At 44.5% G+C, this 19335-nt stretch overlaps 2 protein-coding genes and 1 long non-coding RNA gene across 18 annotated transcripts in view; 2 read left to right on the top strand and 1 right to left on the bottom strand.

The window, feature by feature from the left end:
- The window catches only part of LOC149868443 (uncharacterized), a 124648-nt gene extending 119242 nt beyond the window's left edge, over positions 1-5406 (bottom strand). Inside the window, exons 1-2 of the long non-coding RNA XR_016441247.1 lie at positions 5275-5406; positions 4632-4756 (exon numbers count right to left, since the gene is read on the bottom strand). This is a non-coding gene — a long non-coding RNA (uncharacterized LOC149868443). The remainder of the gene's footprint in view (positions 1-4631; positions 4757-5274) is intronic.
- A 4-nt stretch (positions 5407-5410) lies between these two features.
- PRXL2C (peroxiredoxin like 2C) lies at positions 5411-10852 on the top strand. 2 transcript variants are annotated; one of them, XM_090038575.1, is made up of 6 exons: positions 5411-5726; positions 6105-6173; positions 7440-7493; positions 7894-7999; positions 9174-9305; positions 10160-10852. In XM_090038575.1, exons 1-6 carry the CDS (start codon positions 5553-5555, stop codon positions 10285-10287), a joined length of 663 nt encoding a protein of 220 aa, XP_089894701.1. In that variant the 5' UTR covers positions 5411-5552; the 3' UTR covers positions 10288-10852. The 2 variants fall into 2 exon arrangements, with proteins under 2 accessions (XP_089894701.1, XP_089894702.1); XM_090038576.1 differs by lacking the exon at positions 6105-6173.
- A 5480-nt stretch (positions 10853-16332) lies between these two features.
- Positions 16333-19335, top strand: part of CDC14B (cell division cycle 14B) — a 63995-nt gene continuing 60992 nt past the window's right edge. For 13 of the 15 annotated variants that reach the window (XR_016441251.1, XR_016441252.1, XR_016441248.1 and 10 more), the window contains exon 1: positions 16333-16686. Coding sequence is in view for 9 of the 15 variants with exons in the window: in XM_090038585.1 (XP_089894711.1) it covers positions 16545-16686 (142 nt within the window). In the remaining 6 variants the exon portion in view is untranslated. The remainder of the gene's footprint in view (positions 16687-19335) is intronic. The other 2 variants (XM_090038582.1, XM_090038590.1) reach the window with 2 other exon arrangements.

Below are 19335 nucleotides of genomic sequence, written 5' to 3' on the forward strand. Positions count from 1 at the left end.
ATTTGACTACCCTAAAGTTTTTCGGCAAAAGGTGTATATCAGCATTGGATTAATACTCCAGCTGGGATGTCAAAGTGGGCCAAGTCACCACAGATATGTACCATAATTGTTCTGTAGAAAAAAATGAGGCACAATTTTGAATGCAACCATCTGGCCCTCTATGGTGGTATGAGGTTTGAGAAAAGTTTCTTCATCAAAGTGCAGTTGCTATACATTTGATGAATTCTGGAAACCCTTTACTGATTTCCATGTGGAAATAATACTGATGATAATTTTTGGTTGAGGTGTTTTCCTTTCCAAAACTTTTATTTTACTTTATGTCATTCTCTTTTCGTTTTCTTTTTTTAATGAGTGAACAGAGTGGGGTTTGGTTTTCACCTAATCCTCACATAGCATGCTATTTGTTCAAATCACTCTATTCCTCTTAAAGGCATTTCTCCTTTTCAGTCTGGTTTGTTGCCTTCATTCTCTTCTGCCAATTGCATATGTAAGAGGCAAAGATTTCTTTGGGTAAGTACAGACATTTGGGGGAGATTAAATTGATTAAAAAAGGCTGCCTTATAGCAGGTAAGTCAGCATGGGGGGCTAGCAAGGGGTTGGTAGTCCAGCAAGCTGGAAGGGATCAGGGGTCCACTGTGGGATGGGGGAGCAGGTACAACTTGTGGGTGGGGTAGCGGGGAGGCATGATCCATGAGGGGTGGGGGGGCATGTGCAACTCACAGGTGGGGTAAGCAAGGCAGCTGCATCTCACAAGGGGTGGAGGGAGGCATGACCTGCATGGGATGGGGGGCAGGTGTGACCTGCAAGTGGGATGGGAGGACAGGCACAACCCATGGGTGGCATGAGGGGGTAGCCATGACCCATGAGCAGAGCTGACCTGAGCAGGGTGCAGGGCCTGGGGCGTCGGTGGCATCAGCGGTGAGGGGGATGGGGGTAGCAAGTGGCTGGACGCAAAGCCACTGCTCCACCTGACTCTGTACTGCTGCTGCTCTGCCCCACTCCACGGGACCCCCCCCCCGCAAAGGGCGCGGCCCAGGGCAGTTGCCCTAGTTCGTGCGCCACCCCCCAGGGACAGCCCTGCCCATGAGGGATGGTGGGGCAAGAATGACCTGCAAGGGGTAGGGGGTCAGGTACAACCCACAGGTGGGGTAGGGCGGGCAGGTGCATCCTCTGCAAGGAGTGGAGGGCAGGTGTAACCTGCAGGTGAGGAGGGTGGGCAGATATGACCTGCAAGGGGTGGGGAGGCAGATGTGACCCATGGGTCAGGTGGAGGAGGTGCAACCAGTGAAGGGTGGAGGGACAGGCATGACTCACAGGTGGGGTGCACCCAGAGTGGTTTGTGGACTGGGGGTTGAGAGGTCTGTCTGGTCAGGGGCAGGAGGGAGCCAAGGGGCTGGGCGGGGGGTGAAAAGACCAGCCCCAGGGCTTGGGCCAGTGGCTGAGTTTTCCAGCCCCAGAGCTGCACAGGGAAAATGGACAGAAGTCCCATGCACTGATGTGACCTAAACTGAGTAAGTTTGATACTAAATAGACCCAGGTTTATCTTAAAACAGGTTCTACAATGTTTACACCAGTTTGTGCACATGGAAATTCTATAGTTATAGGTTTAAACTGACAGCCAGTCATTGAGACTGGGTCTGTAAGTGTAAGGTCAGCCCCAGGACAAGCCATATTGAAATTTGGTGGCCATTTTGAACCCAATTTAACTTCCCCAAATGTCTATACTTAGACTTAGGGTGAGATCCTTTATTGGACCAACTATGTAGCTGGGATAGAGTTAGACCAGCTTTGGAATGCAGGTGTTTTTAATCAGGTCTCCTTGCTATCTTGAATTTGAAAGCTTGTCTGACTTCATCCCAGCTACATAGTTGGTCCAATAAAAGATCTTGCCCTACAAAATCCTTGCCTCTTGCATCATTTCTGGACCATCACGGTTACAGCATCACTCTTAGGGCCTTGTCAGCTGTGAGCCGCACAAACACCAGTCACACTTCAAGCCAGAAGGGGCATGGAGGACTGAAAGGTACAAATCTCCCCCTCTCCCATTCAGGGCTTTCCCCTGCTCCCTGCCATCCCTGTCACTTACTTGTGGCTGCCCATGTGACCTGTCCCAGGGCAGCAGGCAGGGAAAGATTAACCTGCCTGCCCAGTCCCTGCCACAGTTGTTGGGCTGTTGCTCTTCTCTGGGCTGCTAGGTAAGCACTTGAACCCTTCCCTGCCTGCTCCCCCAGGACAGACAGCACAGGCAGCCACAAATAAGGTGGAGGCAGTAAGCAGGGATCTGGGGTGAAAGGGAGGGCAGCGGGCACAATCCAGGCCAGCGAGGGAGGGGAGGGCATGTGGGGTGTTTACACAAAGATGCAGTAATGTCAAGTGTGTTTAAAACAATCACAAAACTGAAGATTTCCAAGGCAAAGTAACTCCAACTTGTTAACTCCCAACCGAACCCTCAGATCTCTGGATTTTCCTAGCTGATAAGTCTGTGGAGAGGAAGGGGTGGGGGGAGAGGGAAGGTGGGAGGGAGATCTAGGCCCCTGCAGTGAGGGAGGGAGTGGGGCAGGTGCTGGGGTGAATGGGGCCCTGGGGCAGGTCATCCAGAGGTGCGGGGGGGAGGTTTGACTCCCCACAGCAGCGTGCATCCCCAAGAGGGGCATGGGGGACGGGCTGCCTGCTATAGGCTCAGGGCTCTGCACCCTGCTACTTTTGCCCCGGGAGCTCAGCTGCACAATGCTATTGCTGCCTGCCATGCGGGCAGGGGACACAGGTGCACTGGCCACATGGCACGTCTCCTGCCCACCCAAAGGCAGAAAGCACTGGCAGGGGGCACATGCCCGTCACGCATCCCCTAGAGGTGTGCACAGCTCAGGAGAGCCATGGTCTCCTACTCCCCACACCTCTGGACAACCTGACCTGGCCCCAGGGTCCCATTCACCTCAACCCCTGCCCCACTCCCTCCCTCCCCGTGGGGTCCTCAATCCCACTCCCTTCCCTCTCTCCTACCCCTTCCCCTCCACTTACTAGCTAGGTGCTTTCTGTATCTGTCTGTCTGCTCCTCACTCCCAAGCCACAGCTCACCCAGCCCTGCTGCTGCTTCTCACGCCTAACCCACAGCATCATACTCCGCATCCTGCCAGGGTGTGTGGAGACCTTCCCTCCCTGGGCTCCAAACCCCCCACACTTTCACTAATAATGCGCCCCCCCCCCCCAACACACACACACACTTCAAAAATAGTATCTCATGATTTACATGCTAATCTCTTGGCTTTTTAAGAGTTCATCTCATGTTTTTTGGCATGGTGGGGTTGGCAATACTGAACATGTAGCCTAGTGTGGCTGCACCTTAGTGTAACAAGAGCTGGGTATCAAGGATCAGAGATCATCCTGCCCTAGAGCGGCAACACTCTGAGCTACTATGAGTACTTGAAACCAGTTTCCGGCGTTAATGCATGGACAATCCATGGGTTATAGGCTCCAGAAGCAACCCAAAATTAACATGTAAGAAGGCCCTTACTTATGATTACATAGGAAGATACGTATGTCTAGGTTTACCATGGTGTGCCAGGGAGTGGTGCTTGCCTGTCTGACGCACTGTCCTGCTCTGCCCTGCTCTTCCTTCCGGCCCTGCTGTGCCCCATGCCTGTGTTTCCAGGACTCTCATTTTAATTATCACCAGCTGCGTGGGACCAGCCTCCGAAATCCAGGACTGTCCCAGCTAAACCAGGACACCCTACCTATGCCTCCCCTTTCTGTACTTGCTGGGATTGCCACCAGAAGCCCAGGCCTGCTGAAGGCCATGGACTTGGAATGCAACAGTGAAATGAATTGGGGAAAGTGGGGGTGGTCATCATTTACTTGAAAACTTCAGCCTGGAGGTTTTTTCCTGCCCCTTTTTTTAAGAACCATAGTGTCCCAGGACAGACTTATAGAAATTAAGATTGGACGGGACCTTGGGAGGTCACATCTAGTCCAACCCCCTGCTCAAAACAGGACCATCCCCAACTAGATCATCCCAGCCATGCAAGGCTCCACAGCCTGGGGAAGCTCTGGGGCAGGGGGTGCAGAGGAGAATCCAGGGGCAGTTTCCCAGGAGGAGACTGAAGGCGCTTTCCAAACTCTCTTTGGAGAGAGAAACTAACTCCCTTTTCGGCCACTGAGAGGTTTCAGGGCACCTACCCCAGGCAGTCGAGCAGACCACCACTAAAAACTCAGAACTGAGTTTGTTCCTTCCTAGTCTGATTCAGTTCCTTGTCCTGCCTGCCTTAGGAAGGAAATCCAATATAGTGTAGACAAGGTTCTTTGGGTAAATCCGAGATCTTTTATTAGACCAACTCAAAAAGTTGGTCTAATAAAAGATCTCAGATTTACGCAAAGAACTTGGGAAAAGAGTCTGCATTTCAGATACAAAAGGACTCGGGTCAGATCCAGGATGGGATTTCAGGGTTTAAACTGGATCTGACACCCAATGACTCCCCTTCCTGATTCCTCAGCTGAATCATATCCTCTCTGCTTCTCCCATTAACAAGTCTGAATAGGGCTCCAACCCCCCTTAACTTTAGGATCCCGAGCTGAACTTGGCAATGGGCCTCTAATACTCACAGTACCTCCTAGTTCAAATGTTTTCAAGATTTTACCTTGGTTGTCTGAAGGCAAACCTTGTTGCTTCACTGCTGCGCAGCAATGTTGGCTTGTAATGTCTCCAACCGGTTTGCCTTTTCAGCATTCTTTATGCTATACCTGTAAAGCGTATGTAGACGATCTGGCAAAACATTGCAAGGATTTTTTACAAGGAAAGATCTGTACTGTTAGTTTGAATATAAATTTTCTGTAGCCAAATGAACCAAAATGAATTCCAAATTCGTGAGTCAGTCCAGAACCATAAGTGGCCCTGCTACGGGGAAACAGCCTCCACCCCCACCTGGGGCTTCAGATGTTTCCAAAACTTTTGGTGGGCATCCTACGGGCAGGCCCAAGCCTGGAGCTTGGGGTTCGGATGTCCCCGAGTTTTGCTTGCCCTCAGCCATGTGGTCGCAGGACCAGGCTAGAGAGGAGTCTCCCCTTTCCATAAAGTGGGCTTAAAGCCAAGACCTTCCCACTCCAGTGGGAGGTTTATACATTACCTGGGCAAGTACTAACCCCCTACCAGGAGGGCTTCCCTGGGTACAACTAGGAAGACTGCGTCAGTGGTCGTGGTGTTTCCCTTGGCAGGCAAGCATAGGCCTACGCTTGATCTGAGCCCACAAGAGGCCGATTTACCCAAACACCTTGTGTGCCTACCTGCGCAGACAAACCCGGCTACAGCCTCCACCCATCCATACAGCGTTATACGTGATAGTTCCGACGAGCCTCTGCTTTCTTCTCTAGACAAACAGGAACCATCCCTCCTCTCAGGGCAGGCCCATGAGTGCCCCCCCGGGGGGCACTTTCCACAGCGGGCGGGCTGCTACTGCCCTGAATGAGTCGCACCGAGCGGGCGGCTGCTTCAGCCGCTGGAGCTGGTCCCGGAGGGGGCCGGGCCCTTGCAAGCGGTGTCCTCCCGCCCTCCGCCGGGTGCCATGGCCGCCCCGGTCCGGCGGCAGGTCGAGGCCGGGGCCGGGGCTGGGGCCGAGGCCGAGGAGGCGGCGGAGCTGCGGGCCGCGGCGCGGTGCCTGGTGCAGGGGGCGGACGGCGGGCGCCTGCGGTTCGGCGCCCTGTTCCGGGCCCGGCGGGCCATCGTGGTGTTCGTGCGGGTGAGCGGCCCGAGACTCAGGGGCGAGCTGGGGGCCAGTGGAGGTCCCAAGCCTCCCCTGTGCTCTCCTGAAGCAGCATTGCAGCCTCCTTCGGGGGGGGGGGGAAGAGCCTGCACTTTAAATGCGAAGAGAATCGGGGGGGGGGTGGATTTCAGGGTTTAAACCGGATCGGACACCCTGCCCTCTTTGCTTCTCCCATTAACAAGTCTAAACATGGCTCCAGCCCTCTTCAACTTTGGGATCCTGAGCTGAACTTGGCAATGGGCCTCTGATATTCATAGGATCTTCCAGTTCAAAAGTTTTAAAGTTTTTTACCTCGGCTGTGTGAAGGCTTCACCGTGTTGACTTGTGATGTCTCCACCTGGTTTGCCTTTTCAGCATTTTTTATGCTATGCCTGTAAAGAGTATGTAGAAGACCTGGCAAAAATCCCCAAGGATTTTTTACAAGTAAGTGAAAGGCCTTTAACATGGGGTTGAATGCATTTGAGGGGACATGAACATTAGGGTCTTAATGCCTTGAGTGAGATTTGGTAACATCCCTGAGGTCAACCTAGGAGCCGTCACTAGGAGCCCAGAACTGAGTTTGTTCCTTCCCAGATTGGTTCGGTTCCTCATCCTGCCTGCCTTAGGAAGGAAATCCAATACAGTGTTACACTTGATAGTCACACCGTGTATTTTGCTTTCTTCTAAACAAATAGGAACCATCCCCTGTTTCAAGGCAGGGACTGTCCTTCTTCCTTCTATCCTCCTCTTTGAAATGTTGCCATATTTTCCTCCTAGGTACAGCATATTGCTGGTGAGAGAGGCCAAAGCTGTCATTACCAACCAGCTCTTGAAGGTGCAGGAATAGAAGGGCTATTAAACAGAAGCGGGGAGCATTTTCCGTAGCAGATAGTGGGTTTTGCTAATGCAATGAATTAGTCATCCCCAATATGATTATTTTCTTTAAATCTATCTGCTCTGATAAAAAATATAAGAGAAAATTACTTTCCTCCTTTTTTTCTGGTACCATCAATTCATCTTTGGAATGGCTTTTGTCAGCCAGCTAAGTTATTAAAATTGTGGATGTGGGCGTATTGTGCTATAGTATTTAGATAAGCCTGAATTGCAGAAAAAAAATTATTTCAATAAATTACTGAGTGCAGAGTCTAAATTAATTACAATGCTTGGCCACAATTTCAGCGACAGCCCTTAATTTGCACCTGCAAAAATGTGCATATCGCTTTGTGTGTTTTGTTTATGTATACGCACATCACTATGTGCATTTTGTATATGTATACATGGGCATGTAAATCGGGCAAATACTTATGTGCACCTGTATTTGCATATCAAATTGTTTGGGTGCAGACAGCTGTGTGCAAATTTTTGCATTTGTGAATTTTTAAGCAACTTTGATAGCAGCTGAAACGTCAACCCTGCAGATGCTACAGGAAATAAAGTTTAAAATCAGAGCTTATAAAAAAATGACCTAGAGTTAGTTACCATTTTAAAAATTAGTAGAAATATAATCATTAATAAATTAATATCCTATCTTCATATGAGGAAATAGATATTCTTGGTGCCTAAGTATCTTTAGAATTAATAGCCTGGAGTCTTGCATACGGAGCTTGTTGAACTGGAATGCACATATTTCTGTTCATGTATTGCAAATAAGTATAAATATTCAATCCCTGTTAATAGATTTGATATGTATATTATGTACTTGTTTCCTAGGATGCAAATGTGAGGCTTATAGTTATTGGACAATCATCTTACCATCACATTAAGGTAAAAAAATTGTAAAGATAATATATTGTACTATGCCTGTAACAAGTTCATAGTCTATTGAGGCCTGGCTTTCAAAGTCAGTAATATTCATTGATTTCAACTGGAGATATGGATGCTCATCACATTTGAAAAAGCAGATCTTTACTACTTTTCAGGAAGCAATAATAAACACAGTATAGGATAAATCTTAGCTTCCAACCCTGCAGACATTTTGCTTGAAAAAGAAGGCCTTGCTTTCAATGTATGTTTTGTTTGAGTAAAAAAATTAGAATTTGGTCCTTCCATTGGTTAGATTTGTGAATTCAGAAGTTCCAGAATCAGTACTTGGTTTTACCACACCATTTTTACAAAACTTCAAATTTAATATAATATTTTATGCATACATATATGTATTTTTCAGCCTTTTTGCAATTTGACAAGGTATCCCCATGAAATGTATGTAGATCCAGACCTGGCACTTTATAAAATACTTGGCATGAAAAGAGGGGAAGCAGCCACCACATCAGGTAGGAATAGTATTCTTGCTTTGATTTCTCTCACAAGCAGACATCATTAAGAATGCCTGATATAACAGTAATCAATTAAGGAATATGTTCACAGTGTCCAGTAGTACAGATAGTACAGACTGTTTTACTACATCATTTTAAAGCATCTTTAGCACCGTTGGTGGAAGAGATTCATGACTCACAAGGAGCTTGAGCCTGCTCTTACTGAAGTTAATAGTGAAACAGCTCTTGATTTCAGCGGAGTTTGAAGATACACTAGATCAGTGATTCTCAACCAAGGTGCTGTAGTATTACACAATGCTAGCACTGTTAGGTGTGCAAACACAATTCATAAGATAAACCTAGACATTTCAAATAGGAATCCACAGTGTAAAAAACATTCTGACCTAGTGTGGTCTTTCTGAGTTCTTTGCAATAGAAGAATTGATCTATTATTTTTCTGTAGTGGGAAAAAAAACCCAATGAAAACTTAAAGCTGGCATTCTCCAGGGGGTGTTTGGAGTCTAAAACGGTTGAGAACCACTACCTTGTCCACTGATTATATGGGCATTACAAACCTCAGTGAACTAGTACTAAAAAGTTAATTGGAATTTTGCTACATTGTATGTAATTTTAAATGTCTATCATTTGGGGGATTTGCTACAACTTCATTCCAAATCCTTGAACTCCTTATTCCTTTTCTCAAACTTTGATCTTGGGGAGGCAGGATGTGATTTCACAGAGCAGGCTAGTCACATAGGACTAGCGTCTCCTGATTTTCAGGAGTTTAATCTCAGAGAAGGTAAATATTCACAAATATTATCCTGATGTTGCTTTTTTGCCTGCAGATAAAGGCTGCAGGAACTCCTTGGTGTCATGTGTTGTTATGTGGGGGGATTGTGAATGGGGCGGGGGGAGTTGTCCATGAAAAGCTGTATTTTAGATTGTAGCCTACTCTCTGAGAATGGCGAGATCCCCTTATACAGTGTCAGGGGAAACTGTAAACCATTAATGATAGTGACTTCAGCTTGTTGTTTTGCCTTCTAATGTGTTTTTACTGCTGTAAAGCCTTGTGTAACTCTAAGTAATAATGCTTTGCTGTCATCTGTTTGTTTGTTTTTCTTTGTGACACTGATTAAATTATCTATTTTGAAAACAGTTTAGGTAAAACATAAGCTGTTTTCTTATGTTTTAGCACAAAGCCCTCATGTGAAATCCAACTTGCTGTCAGGAAGTATTAGGAGTATATGGAGGGCAATGACTAGCCCTGCTTTTGATTTTCAAGGAGATCCAGCTCAGCAGGGTGGGACTTTGATTTTAGGCCCAGGTAAACTTACTTGTTTTATATTAAAATTTTTCATCTTCCTCAGCTGATTTCTTGTATATTTCCAGGAGATCTTTTACACCCTAGAGGTTTCCAAAGAAAAAAAACAATAATCTTGTGCTTATAGAGTGGTTCTGTTCTGTTAATGAACACTGTGCAAGTGTCATTGGATGCATCTACACATGCACTTTAATGAGCAATAACGTATTTTACTGTGCATCAAAGCGTCACGTAAATCACCATGGCTTAATGCTAATGAGCAGTAAAATAGCTACTGCATATTAAGCGTCACTTAAAGTCCATGCAATGTTCACTACTGTGCCTTAAGGTAGCCTAATGCACATTTATTTAGTGGGTATATCGGAGGTACCAAATTTAATGCGCATTAGAAAAAGCACATTAATTCACATGTAGGCATGCCCATTATGTATTTCTACCTCTTATAAAGACTGCATAGAGACTTATCTTGTTCCTAAGGAAGCTGATAGGAATATAGTTTTTGATGTCAGTAGAGAAGGATTCACGTTTTTGTCTTCTGACATCCAAGTATCTGTTTATTCCATTTTATTCTAGGCATTTGATTTGATGTATTCTGTAATCAAGCAATGAAGCATGAAAGGAGACCATAGCTTGACAAAAGTCATTCCTATGAGATATTCAGAAACAGCAAGGTGCAGTCCTAATGCAATCAGATCCCTCATTATGCTGCTGTAGTTTGAAAAATCATGTGTTGTAGAATCCACATAATGCAGATTTAGAAAAATCAGCAGACAATCAGACTGCTTCCTCAACCCCATTAGCCTTTAAAAGAAAGCAATACTTTATTCAGCTAATGCTATATTCTCATTCTGTTCCAGGTAGTGAAGTCCACTTTTTGCACCTGGACAAAAATAGGCTGGATCATGCTCCCATTAACACAGTTCTGCAGCTTGCAGGAGTTAAAACAGTAAATTTCACACATAAGCCTCAGGTTATTGATGTATGACTTGACAGAGAAAACAGATTACAAAAGAAACTTGATTAAAGAAGACAAATAATGCTCCAGAGAACTGCACTGGATGTCAGTGCTGCTATGTCCTTGTAGAACATCTGATACCACAGGATTTCAGAGCATCAAGTAAATTACGTTGTAGTAAAGATGACTAAGAATCCACTCTGCTGTCATCCAAGAAAGCAATAATTAAAACTTATTTGTCCTACCACAAAAAACTTGCTTATTACTGCCTCACAAAAATTCTTCCTAGTGCAATTTAAAATCTTTGTTCAAAACCAAAGGTACTAACCAATATGAAAATAATATCTTAAGAACTTGCTATGTTCAGAAGAAGCTTGAGATTTTTTCCTTTCAGCTGTCCCTTTAGAGCTTTTCGCTGGTGACATAAAAATTCCGGTACTCTGAATTTCATACATTAAAATTGTTCATCCAAAACAACAAGTATGAATACAGGGAGGTTGAAATGAACTTATGTGTATTCCTATGTACATTTGACATTAAAATAAACACTACTGAATGCATTGTTTTACTTTAAATAAATATTGTAATTACAAAACCCACTGTCTGCATTTTCCCTCATGTATGGAATCAAAATGGTAGTTTAAAAAAAATAGTGGTTTTTCAGGCATTCCTAATCAGGTGTCAGTTTTAGAGCAAGTAAAATTGTAAGCCTTAATTGTACTCCCTAACATAGGGCAAAATCTTCCTTTATGTGTGTAGCAGGAGGTCTTTGAAGAAATAGCTCTGTGCATTAGAAGCAGCAGAGGTAGGAAAAGAACAATATTTGAGCATATGGCTGTTTAGAGTCTTTTGTGAACTGAAGGGATTCTTCTTAAAAGGTCTGCCTGTTTTCAGAATCCACTGCTTTTGTTGAGATAGAATATGCCCTCTTTCATCCATAAACTGCATTTCATCATTTTATAACTAACATTGGAAAATATTTATAGAGAAGTGTGAACTCACACTCTGCCTGCAATTTCTGATCTTTGGCCTCCACTGTAAACTGCTTGTGTTCATACATTTCTCACCTGCAAAATCTTGCTAGAGTTAAACCTCAGCAAGTAATGCACTTGGAAAAAAAAAGATTTTTGTTGTACAAAGGCCCGGCACCTGCATACATTAAGGTCATTGGCAGGCCCAGAACAAACTCATGGTTCAGTATCATTAAAACATGTTTGAAATTAAATTAAGTGTTCATTGAAAATACAAAACTTAATTTAGAGAAATAATGATAGTGAGCAATCCAGTTACCCTAAGGGGATTTTATCTCTGCAGATGTGAGCATCTTGTTCATTTAAAAAATACATATATTTATAGCAACTGCTTAGAGAGAGACGGCTTAGAGAGCAACTGCTTAGAGAGAGTATTTATTCAAATGCTTAGAGAGAGACTTAATTTGATAAATTGGTGCTAGATCAGTGGTTTTCAAACTTCTCAAAGTCATAGAACCCTTTTATTTCACTACTTCTGCCGCAAAACCCCTACCCTGTCCTAAAGACTGAGGCAGAATCAGGAAGCCTGGGCCAGCAAAGGCAGTGCATTGCCTCCCAACCCATTCCACCATTACCCCCCAGTCTCTTTGCAAAACCCCTGAAGACCTCTCATGGAATCTCAGGGTTCTCCGGAACAGGTTGAAAACTGCTATGCTAGATTTTTACTCTGAACACTGCACACCCCACAGGGGGAACAAATGTAGTTATGTACTAACTTTGAGCTCCCATGATCCTAGGGCCCATTCTGGCAGCTGAGAATTGTCATGGAATAAGAATGTTCCAGCCTCATTTCCTTTTCTTTCAGCAGCACCTCCTAAAGCCAGCAGTGGAAGGCTGTTCCATTGGTCCTAACGGCATTTGCCTACATGAAGAAAGTTCTGATAGGACTAGTTATACTGGGTTTTCAGCTGCTTTATGTTGTCAAGATACAAAAAAGCAGCTGTTTCAGACCCAATAATTAGTTCTCATGTATGCTACACAAATATACCCTTGTCTGTGTTACAATTAATATTTTTAGTATTTGGGGAAGCCATATTCAGTATCTAATCTACTTGTCACTTTTTCTGCTTTCTGTTTACTTTTTGTGTTATCACCATTACGATGAAACAGTTTAGTTTCACTTTTGTTTTAGTCTCATTTCAGTTTTGGATTCTTAAAGCTGCATGTTTAAGTTTTCAAACACTGTAAGGGAGTGTTATGTTCTGTTAAACGCCTACCTACAATGAAATTATGTTAAAATATGGAAATATTTGTGTTAGTCTTAGGTTCAACTTTACAAATAATTAAATTTTACCTCTATTTAGGTGGATACTATACCTTTAAAACAAATGTAGGGCTTTGAAAGATATTATTGACAGTTCAGGAGATGGAAGTAATCTATTCTAACAGGTTATGATATGGGCAACAGCAATGGCCAAAATCCTTATGCTAGCCTATCAATGCCATTTAATCCTTGTTTGGACCTTAGGGTATGTCCACACTGTGGTAGTAGCATGTTCTGTCTGAGCAATTCCCAAGCATAGCTGCACCACGTACACACTCCAGATCTGCAGCCACTGCTTCTTAGACTTTAGCCTACACCTCCTCATCCTGTGTGTAAATCACTGCTCTAGCATCAGTCAGACTGTCAGTATGTCCTCATGGTAAGGTAGTGCCATGCTGAGTCATGCCATGCTTGCTGTGTGTGCTAGCTCCAGAACTGAAACAGAATAGCAGCAGTAGTGCAAAACTGCATGCTGACCAATAAGCTCTACTTCTCAAGGCTCTGCATGTTCATACAGTCCTTGGCTTCCCTGCTACTAAGAAGCCAGTGCCCATTACAGCAGTGGCTTATTACACAGGCATCTGTTTACCAGGAAGTGAAATATCACAACTCATTGCTTTCAATAAAAAGAACAAGCTACCATCAAATAAATGTTGTTCACTATTGAAATGGGCCAGAACCCTCCCATGATCTAGAGCTGATTGGCTCAAGAGCCCATTATTAATGTCTTGAGAAATCTCATGGACTATGAACAAACCGCTTTTTTATTAACTTCTGTACAGCATCATTAATTCAATTTCTGGATTTCTCTAAGAAATCAATTATGATTAGAAATGTCTGTTTGACCCTCAGAGGAAGAAACCATAGATTTAAAAGCAGAGTTGAAGTTCAATGTAATAATCATTACAGTAACAAATGCATTAGGGGTTAGCTATAACTTCTAATTTTGTGCCTCCAGTCAGTTGCAGCGTTTGCAAATCTAACTACATGATGTGTAGAGGCAGACAGGTTAATAGCCTAAATTCTGTCATTTGTGCATTCTTTCACACAAAGGTGAGAAAGAAGCTGGATAAAAACTCACTTTGAATGAGGTTGTCACCTCCCTGATTTTCAAAAGGTGTACTGTATTTGATCTCGTAGTTTCCATCCCACTTCCCGAAATTATACATTTCCTCATTAGATGTCCCATCCAAATTCTCTCAGTGATATAAGAGTGCTGCCCAGACTCTCCCCACAGCTAGTTTGCCTCTCCTGTGCTTACAAGTCTTTTGACTGGCCTTCCATTTACTTGGAAGGACAAAGAAAAAAATATATTAGAAGGGTATAGAAGGAAAGGGTTTTGAAGTAGGGAGAGATTATCAAGGAAAGTGACAAACTGGAACTGATATAAGAAGAAAAAGAGCTGCCAGATTCAAAAAAAGATACCAATAAGACAAAACCATCTCCACACCAACAGAAGGAAGTCAACGGCAACAGGGTACAGTTCAGTGTCAAGTAGTGATTGTGCAGAAGCAGCAATGGCAGTCCCAATAGTGTTTGGTAAGATAAAATGCAGCAACCTTATTTCTGAAACACATAATTCTTGCTTTTACATCAGCCAAGTATGTTATTACAGTGTGATACAAAATGCTTCCACACCTTCCCAGCCTGGAGAAACCAAAGGCAGGTCTCTGATATGCAGAGTGCATCTAGCATGTAGCTCTGTGGAAAGAAAAATAGTTGTAATATTTCACATTTTAAAATTCCAAAATAAAACTAGAATTCTAAAGTAATACAGCAACATTCCAGATACAGTGGAAATTCTAAAATAATATAGAAACAAAACCAACCAAATAAAAAGAAGAAATGGAGGAAAGGGGTATGGGGGAGAGAGAAAGAGACCCAATAAGAGAAGGACAGTCCTTAATGAAGGTATCAATCCTGTCATTTTACATGTAGGTCAACTACACCATCCACAGGCAATCTCACTGACTTATTTGGAACTCTGTGCCGCACAGCAATCTACCCATGTATAATGAACTGCTAGACTGGGCCCATGGTACCACTAATGAGAAACATTTTACATGGTGTCATTATAATCATGTCTCTTATGCAATTTGTTTTAACTTTTATTTTAAAAAAATATTAATCTAAAAATGATGTAGTCAACAGCAAAAAAAGCAGCAGGGGATAATCACTGATCTCATACCCACCAGATGGCAGAACACTCTCAATAAGAGTGTTTATTAACTTCTGCCATGGTCCATGGCTATTTATGGAGATTCTGAGAGGGGAAAAAAAATGTTTTTTTCAAAAGCTAACTTTTAATTACCTAACTCTGCTTTGGACTTATTTAACTACCAGTTTTAAATGAGCACCTCAGTGTGTAATGCCTAAAAATAACAACTTTAAACTATTTTTGATTGAATTGCTTACTTGTAACATACAGCAGCAAATGCACACACAATCATTACTACAAAAATGCGTCTGAAATATTCTGCTCTAATGAAGACAACTTTACATAGGGATAGGTATTTCAGACCTTTCCATGAGATCTACGTTTTCGCTGGATAGATTACGTTCCGGTTGTCTTGCACTCTACACCCCTGTAGTGGTTATATCGCAGTGATGTTTCATGTGTAGTCTGTGATTTTATTTGCAACACTTTGCTATACATTTGGATACTTTAAGAAGAGAGGATACATTCATTTTTTGTGTGAGTGAGCAAGTAGATAGGTCTATTATTAACTGATTACTATTATTTATGATGTTTGTTTGTAATGTGGTCTCATCAGAGAGTGTGAGTCACAAAGCAAACCACTGTTGGGCCAGGGAAGAAACACCTAACAAGTTGGTCCTTGTCCTTTCAAACTTGTGTGTCTTGTGTCTGTTAGGTCTATAACAGACCTAGGTGTCTTAAGTCTGTTAGGTGTCTTGAGTCTTTTAGGTCTGTAATGCATTTGGAAATGAATGGGAACTTGTGTGGAAGAACACAGATACTACATTGATTTGTGTATTGGACATCTGTGAAATGTATGTTGTTATATTTATGTAAGGAAATAGACTATATCAGGTGTTTGCAGGGTTGGACTGGCGCTGGAGAGCGGAAATAGATGTCGAGCAGGGTTTTTGGTTGTAGCCGGGTCAATCTCAGGATGTAGACAGGCAAGGTTCTTTGAATAGATGTGATGTCTTTTATTAGACCAACCGAGTAAACTCAGCTGGGGTAATAAAAGACATCATATCTACTCAAAGTAAACTCAGTTGGTCTAATAAAAGACATCACATCTACTCAAAAAACCTTGCCTGCCTAAATGTGGGAGTTACGTTTATGATAGTGAAGGGAAACAGTGCCTACTAGCAGGCTTTGAATAGGACTCGGAGCCTGTAGGCAGTACTAGCACGGCAAGAGCACACAATAACAGGGGGTGGGTGTATATGGGGGCAGGTAAGTGCTCGATAGGTTCCCTGTGTTGGGGCCACGCAAGGAGACACAGGAAGGGGCACGGAGCCTATGCATACAGGGTCGTTCTGTGGGCTTATGTGCTAGGGGTCGGGGGCCAACCATGTCAGAGGCCCCAGCGGGGAGCCACCCCGCTCCCCTTCTCCCTGCCTCCTGGGCTGCCCCTGCCACTTGTGACACCCCTTTGCGGGGCAGACCCCTCCGCTACGGGGGCACGGGGAAGAACGGGGTTTCCAAGGGCACCCCTCCGCCCAACACACCTGTTCTGTTCCCTACTATGACATCACTTTACCCACTGGGCCCTGTTTGTGACGTCACACCGCCCCGGCCCAATCAGAAGCAGCGGAGGGGGCAAGTGGGTGTCCCGAACGCCAGAGCTGGCCGAGCGCCGGGGGGCGGCTGGGCGAAAAGGACTGGACGGGGCGGGAGCGCCAGCGCCAGCCTCCGCCGCCGCCGCCCCGGGCTGGGATCCCCCCGCCGGCCCAGCCGGGCCCCGCTGGGGGGATGAGTCCGGCCGCCTCGCACCCACCGTAGCGGTGCCGCCTCCGCCATGAAGCGGAAGAGCTGGGCCGGGAGCCGGAGACACTCGGCCCCGGCGCCGCCGGTCGTGAAGAAAACTCGGAGCGCGGCGGCGGAGCGGGAGCAGGACGAGCCGCCCCCCGCCGGCCCCGAGACCCGCCTGCGCCTCACAGGTGAGGAGCGAGGAGGGGGATCGCGGCCGTGCCCCTGCCCTGCCTTGCCCGGGGCCGCCTCCTCCCGCGGCGCCTTCGCTGGGCGCTGCCCCGGGCCCGATCCCGGGAGCTCCCTCCTCCTCCTCCCCGCCCAGCCAGCGAACTTCGGCGCCTCCGCGCTCTGCTGTCTCTTCTCTGTAGACCTCAGTGCTGGTCGGATCGGCTCAGCCTCTCCCCTTCAGGTCCCCCTGTTTGATCCCAAAATGCCCCTCCCTATTGCAGCACCCTTGTCCGTGTCCCTTTGAACCCCCCCCCCTCCAGAAACCCCCCAGGCTGCTACTTTGCAGAACTCCGTGGAGAAACAGCCTGCAGCTGAGCACAGCCTTTTTATACAAGCAGGATACAGGCTGCCTGGTGGCAGGGTAGGGTGTTGTATCTTGTGTTAGGTCCGAGTTGACTCCAGTTTTATGAAGAGTTTTTAGATCAGGATAGGCAGCCCCCAGAGCATGGCACAAGAAGGCATTTTACTTGGCAGTGTGCTTGGGGAAAGACAGTGGGGAAGGAAGGAGCCCGGGCTGCGCTGCCCCTTGTGCCTGCCTTGCCATCCGCTCCTGGCACGCCAACATCTTGCAAATCGAGGTTGCAGGCATTTTTGGAACTCTGCCCAAAAATATCTCCAACCTCCCTTTTAGATGATGGATTGTAGGGTGGAGTATTTGATGGGTCAAATAACAGTTAAAAATGTTTTTTAAAAATACCCACTATAGCTAGATAATACACAGAAAAAGCAAAAAAAATTTCCATTAAGAAATGTGTCAAAAAACAATAAAAAAAAAAAGCATGTGTCTGTCAAGAAAGCTGCAAAATATATATATTTGCTCCCCATAAAACTGTTATAAACTTTGACCTGTCAAAAAATACACAGTCAACTGACCAGTCAACTGGCCAGTTGACTGGCTTGCCAACTGTAGTGGCTTGTATAAGATGGTTTGAATAGAGATGATCCTGCCTCAGGCAGGGTTTGATCTAGGCACGTCTACACATTCAATTAATGCACTTTAGTTCATGCATGTTAAATCTAGTATCTCTATTGTGAGGTACTAGAAAAACACGTTAGCCTGTTTTAATGCGCACGAGCTAAAGAGCACAGGTTTTTTGTGATGCTTTAATGCACATTAGAATAGGTGAATACACATTAAATCGCACGAGTAGACATGCCCAGTGTCTGAAGGTCCCTTCCAGCCTGACTTCTCTATGGAGTCTGCTTAAAAACCTCCTTATTGGCTGTAAAGAAATGGCAATGTTTTCAGACGTGCTGGGCTTAGGAGGAGATGGCAGCCTGCCTACAGTCTCACGCTTTCCCTTGTATCTAGTGGGTGCACCTTGGAGCTGCTGGCAGTTGTATCCATGTACAAACCTTTCTAAAGGCAACTCCGCACAAGCCAATTCCTTGAGGTGCACAGAGCCCCAGTGAGTTCAGCTGTGCTCTGTGTGGGCATAGGAGTCTGTTTCCCGAGAGCATCTTGCAGGATTGGGGCCTAAATAATTCTGGCTTTTGTCCTCACTGTGAGATGCGTGAATTCTTTTCCCCCTCTGCGTGTGTGAGAGTGATGTGGGACAAGGGAAAATTCCACCCATTAAACAGGCAGTGCTAATCCTTCTGAGCCTGGTGGTGGCACGTGTAACTGTAGTGGATTAAGATATTTTGGATTAACAGTACTGGATTGATAGAAAATCAGACTTGATATATTTTGTATTTATCTTTCCCTGATTAGCTGATTTAATTTTAATTTTTTAAAAACTAGAAATGGCATGTTTTGAAGTTTTAAAATAATTTTATTGTGATAGAGTGATTATATTTTGGGGTCGGATAGAGAGGTGTGACAATTATAAACTTCACATTATGCCAGCCTCATGTTTAAAAAAAACAAAAAAAAAAGGTGGCATTCTAAAGGTATGTAATCCGAAGTAGTCTAGTCTAAAATAATAAATTATGTTAGAGCTTGTCTGCAGAAGGAAATTTACTGGGAGAACCATACTGATGAAATGCCTAGTGTGGATACTTGTATTCCAGATGATCTGTATAGATACACAGGGTTTTTATAGTGGTATCATTCTGATGATAAATTCCCCAGGAAATCAGTCCTTAGTTTTACATAATCTGATAAGATTAGGTATTTGTTCTCGGGTAAAAGGGTGTCATGAAAGCCTATGCTGATTGGATGTTTAGTAACTAGGCTGCTATAGCCTCTATAGAAGCTGGGAAGAGGCAAGAAAGCCATGTTTCCTAACTCTTACAGTTGTCCAAATCTGACTGTAACTTGGCTCTCCACTTTTTCTTGTGCTGCTTAAAACTTTTTAATATCCTATGAATTATGATCTATTTCTAGTAAACACTCACTTGCTCAGATGACTAAAACTGCTATGACAAAATTAGGTGCCTATCATTTGGGCTCTGGGATGTTGCCATGGCTTCAATAAAGTGTTCACCAGTTAATAACATAATTGGTTTGGTTTGGGAGAGTCCTAGGATTAGAATTAATTCATTTTGTTTTGATTTCTTCCCTCTTGCATGTACATTCTTGTTCACAGCTACCGAGCACAAGCTTTTAACTACCTCACAACTGTAATGGAATTTTATTTCACTTATTTGTAAATGTATTTAAATTT

This window comes from Crocodylus siamensis, chromosome 3 (assembly GCF_052110815.1).
Source record: "Crocodylus siamensis isolate JL-2025a chromosome 3, ASM5211081v1, whole genome shotgun sequence".
In the NCBI taxonomy this organism is placed as follows: domain Eukaryota; kingdom Metazoa; phylum Chordata; order Crocodylia; family Crocodylidae; genus Crocodylus; species Crocodylus siamensis.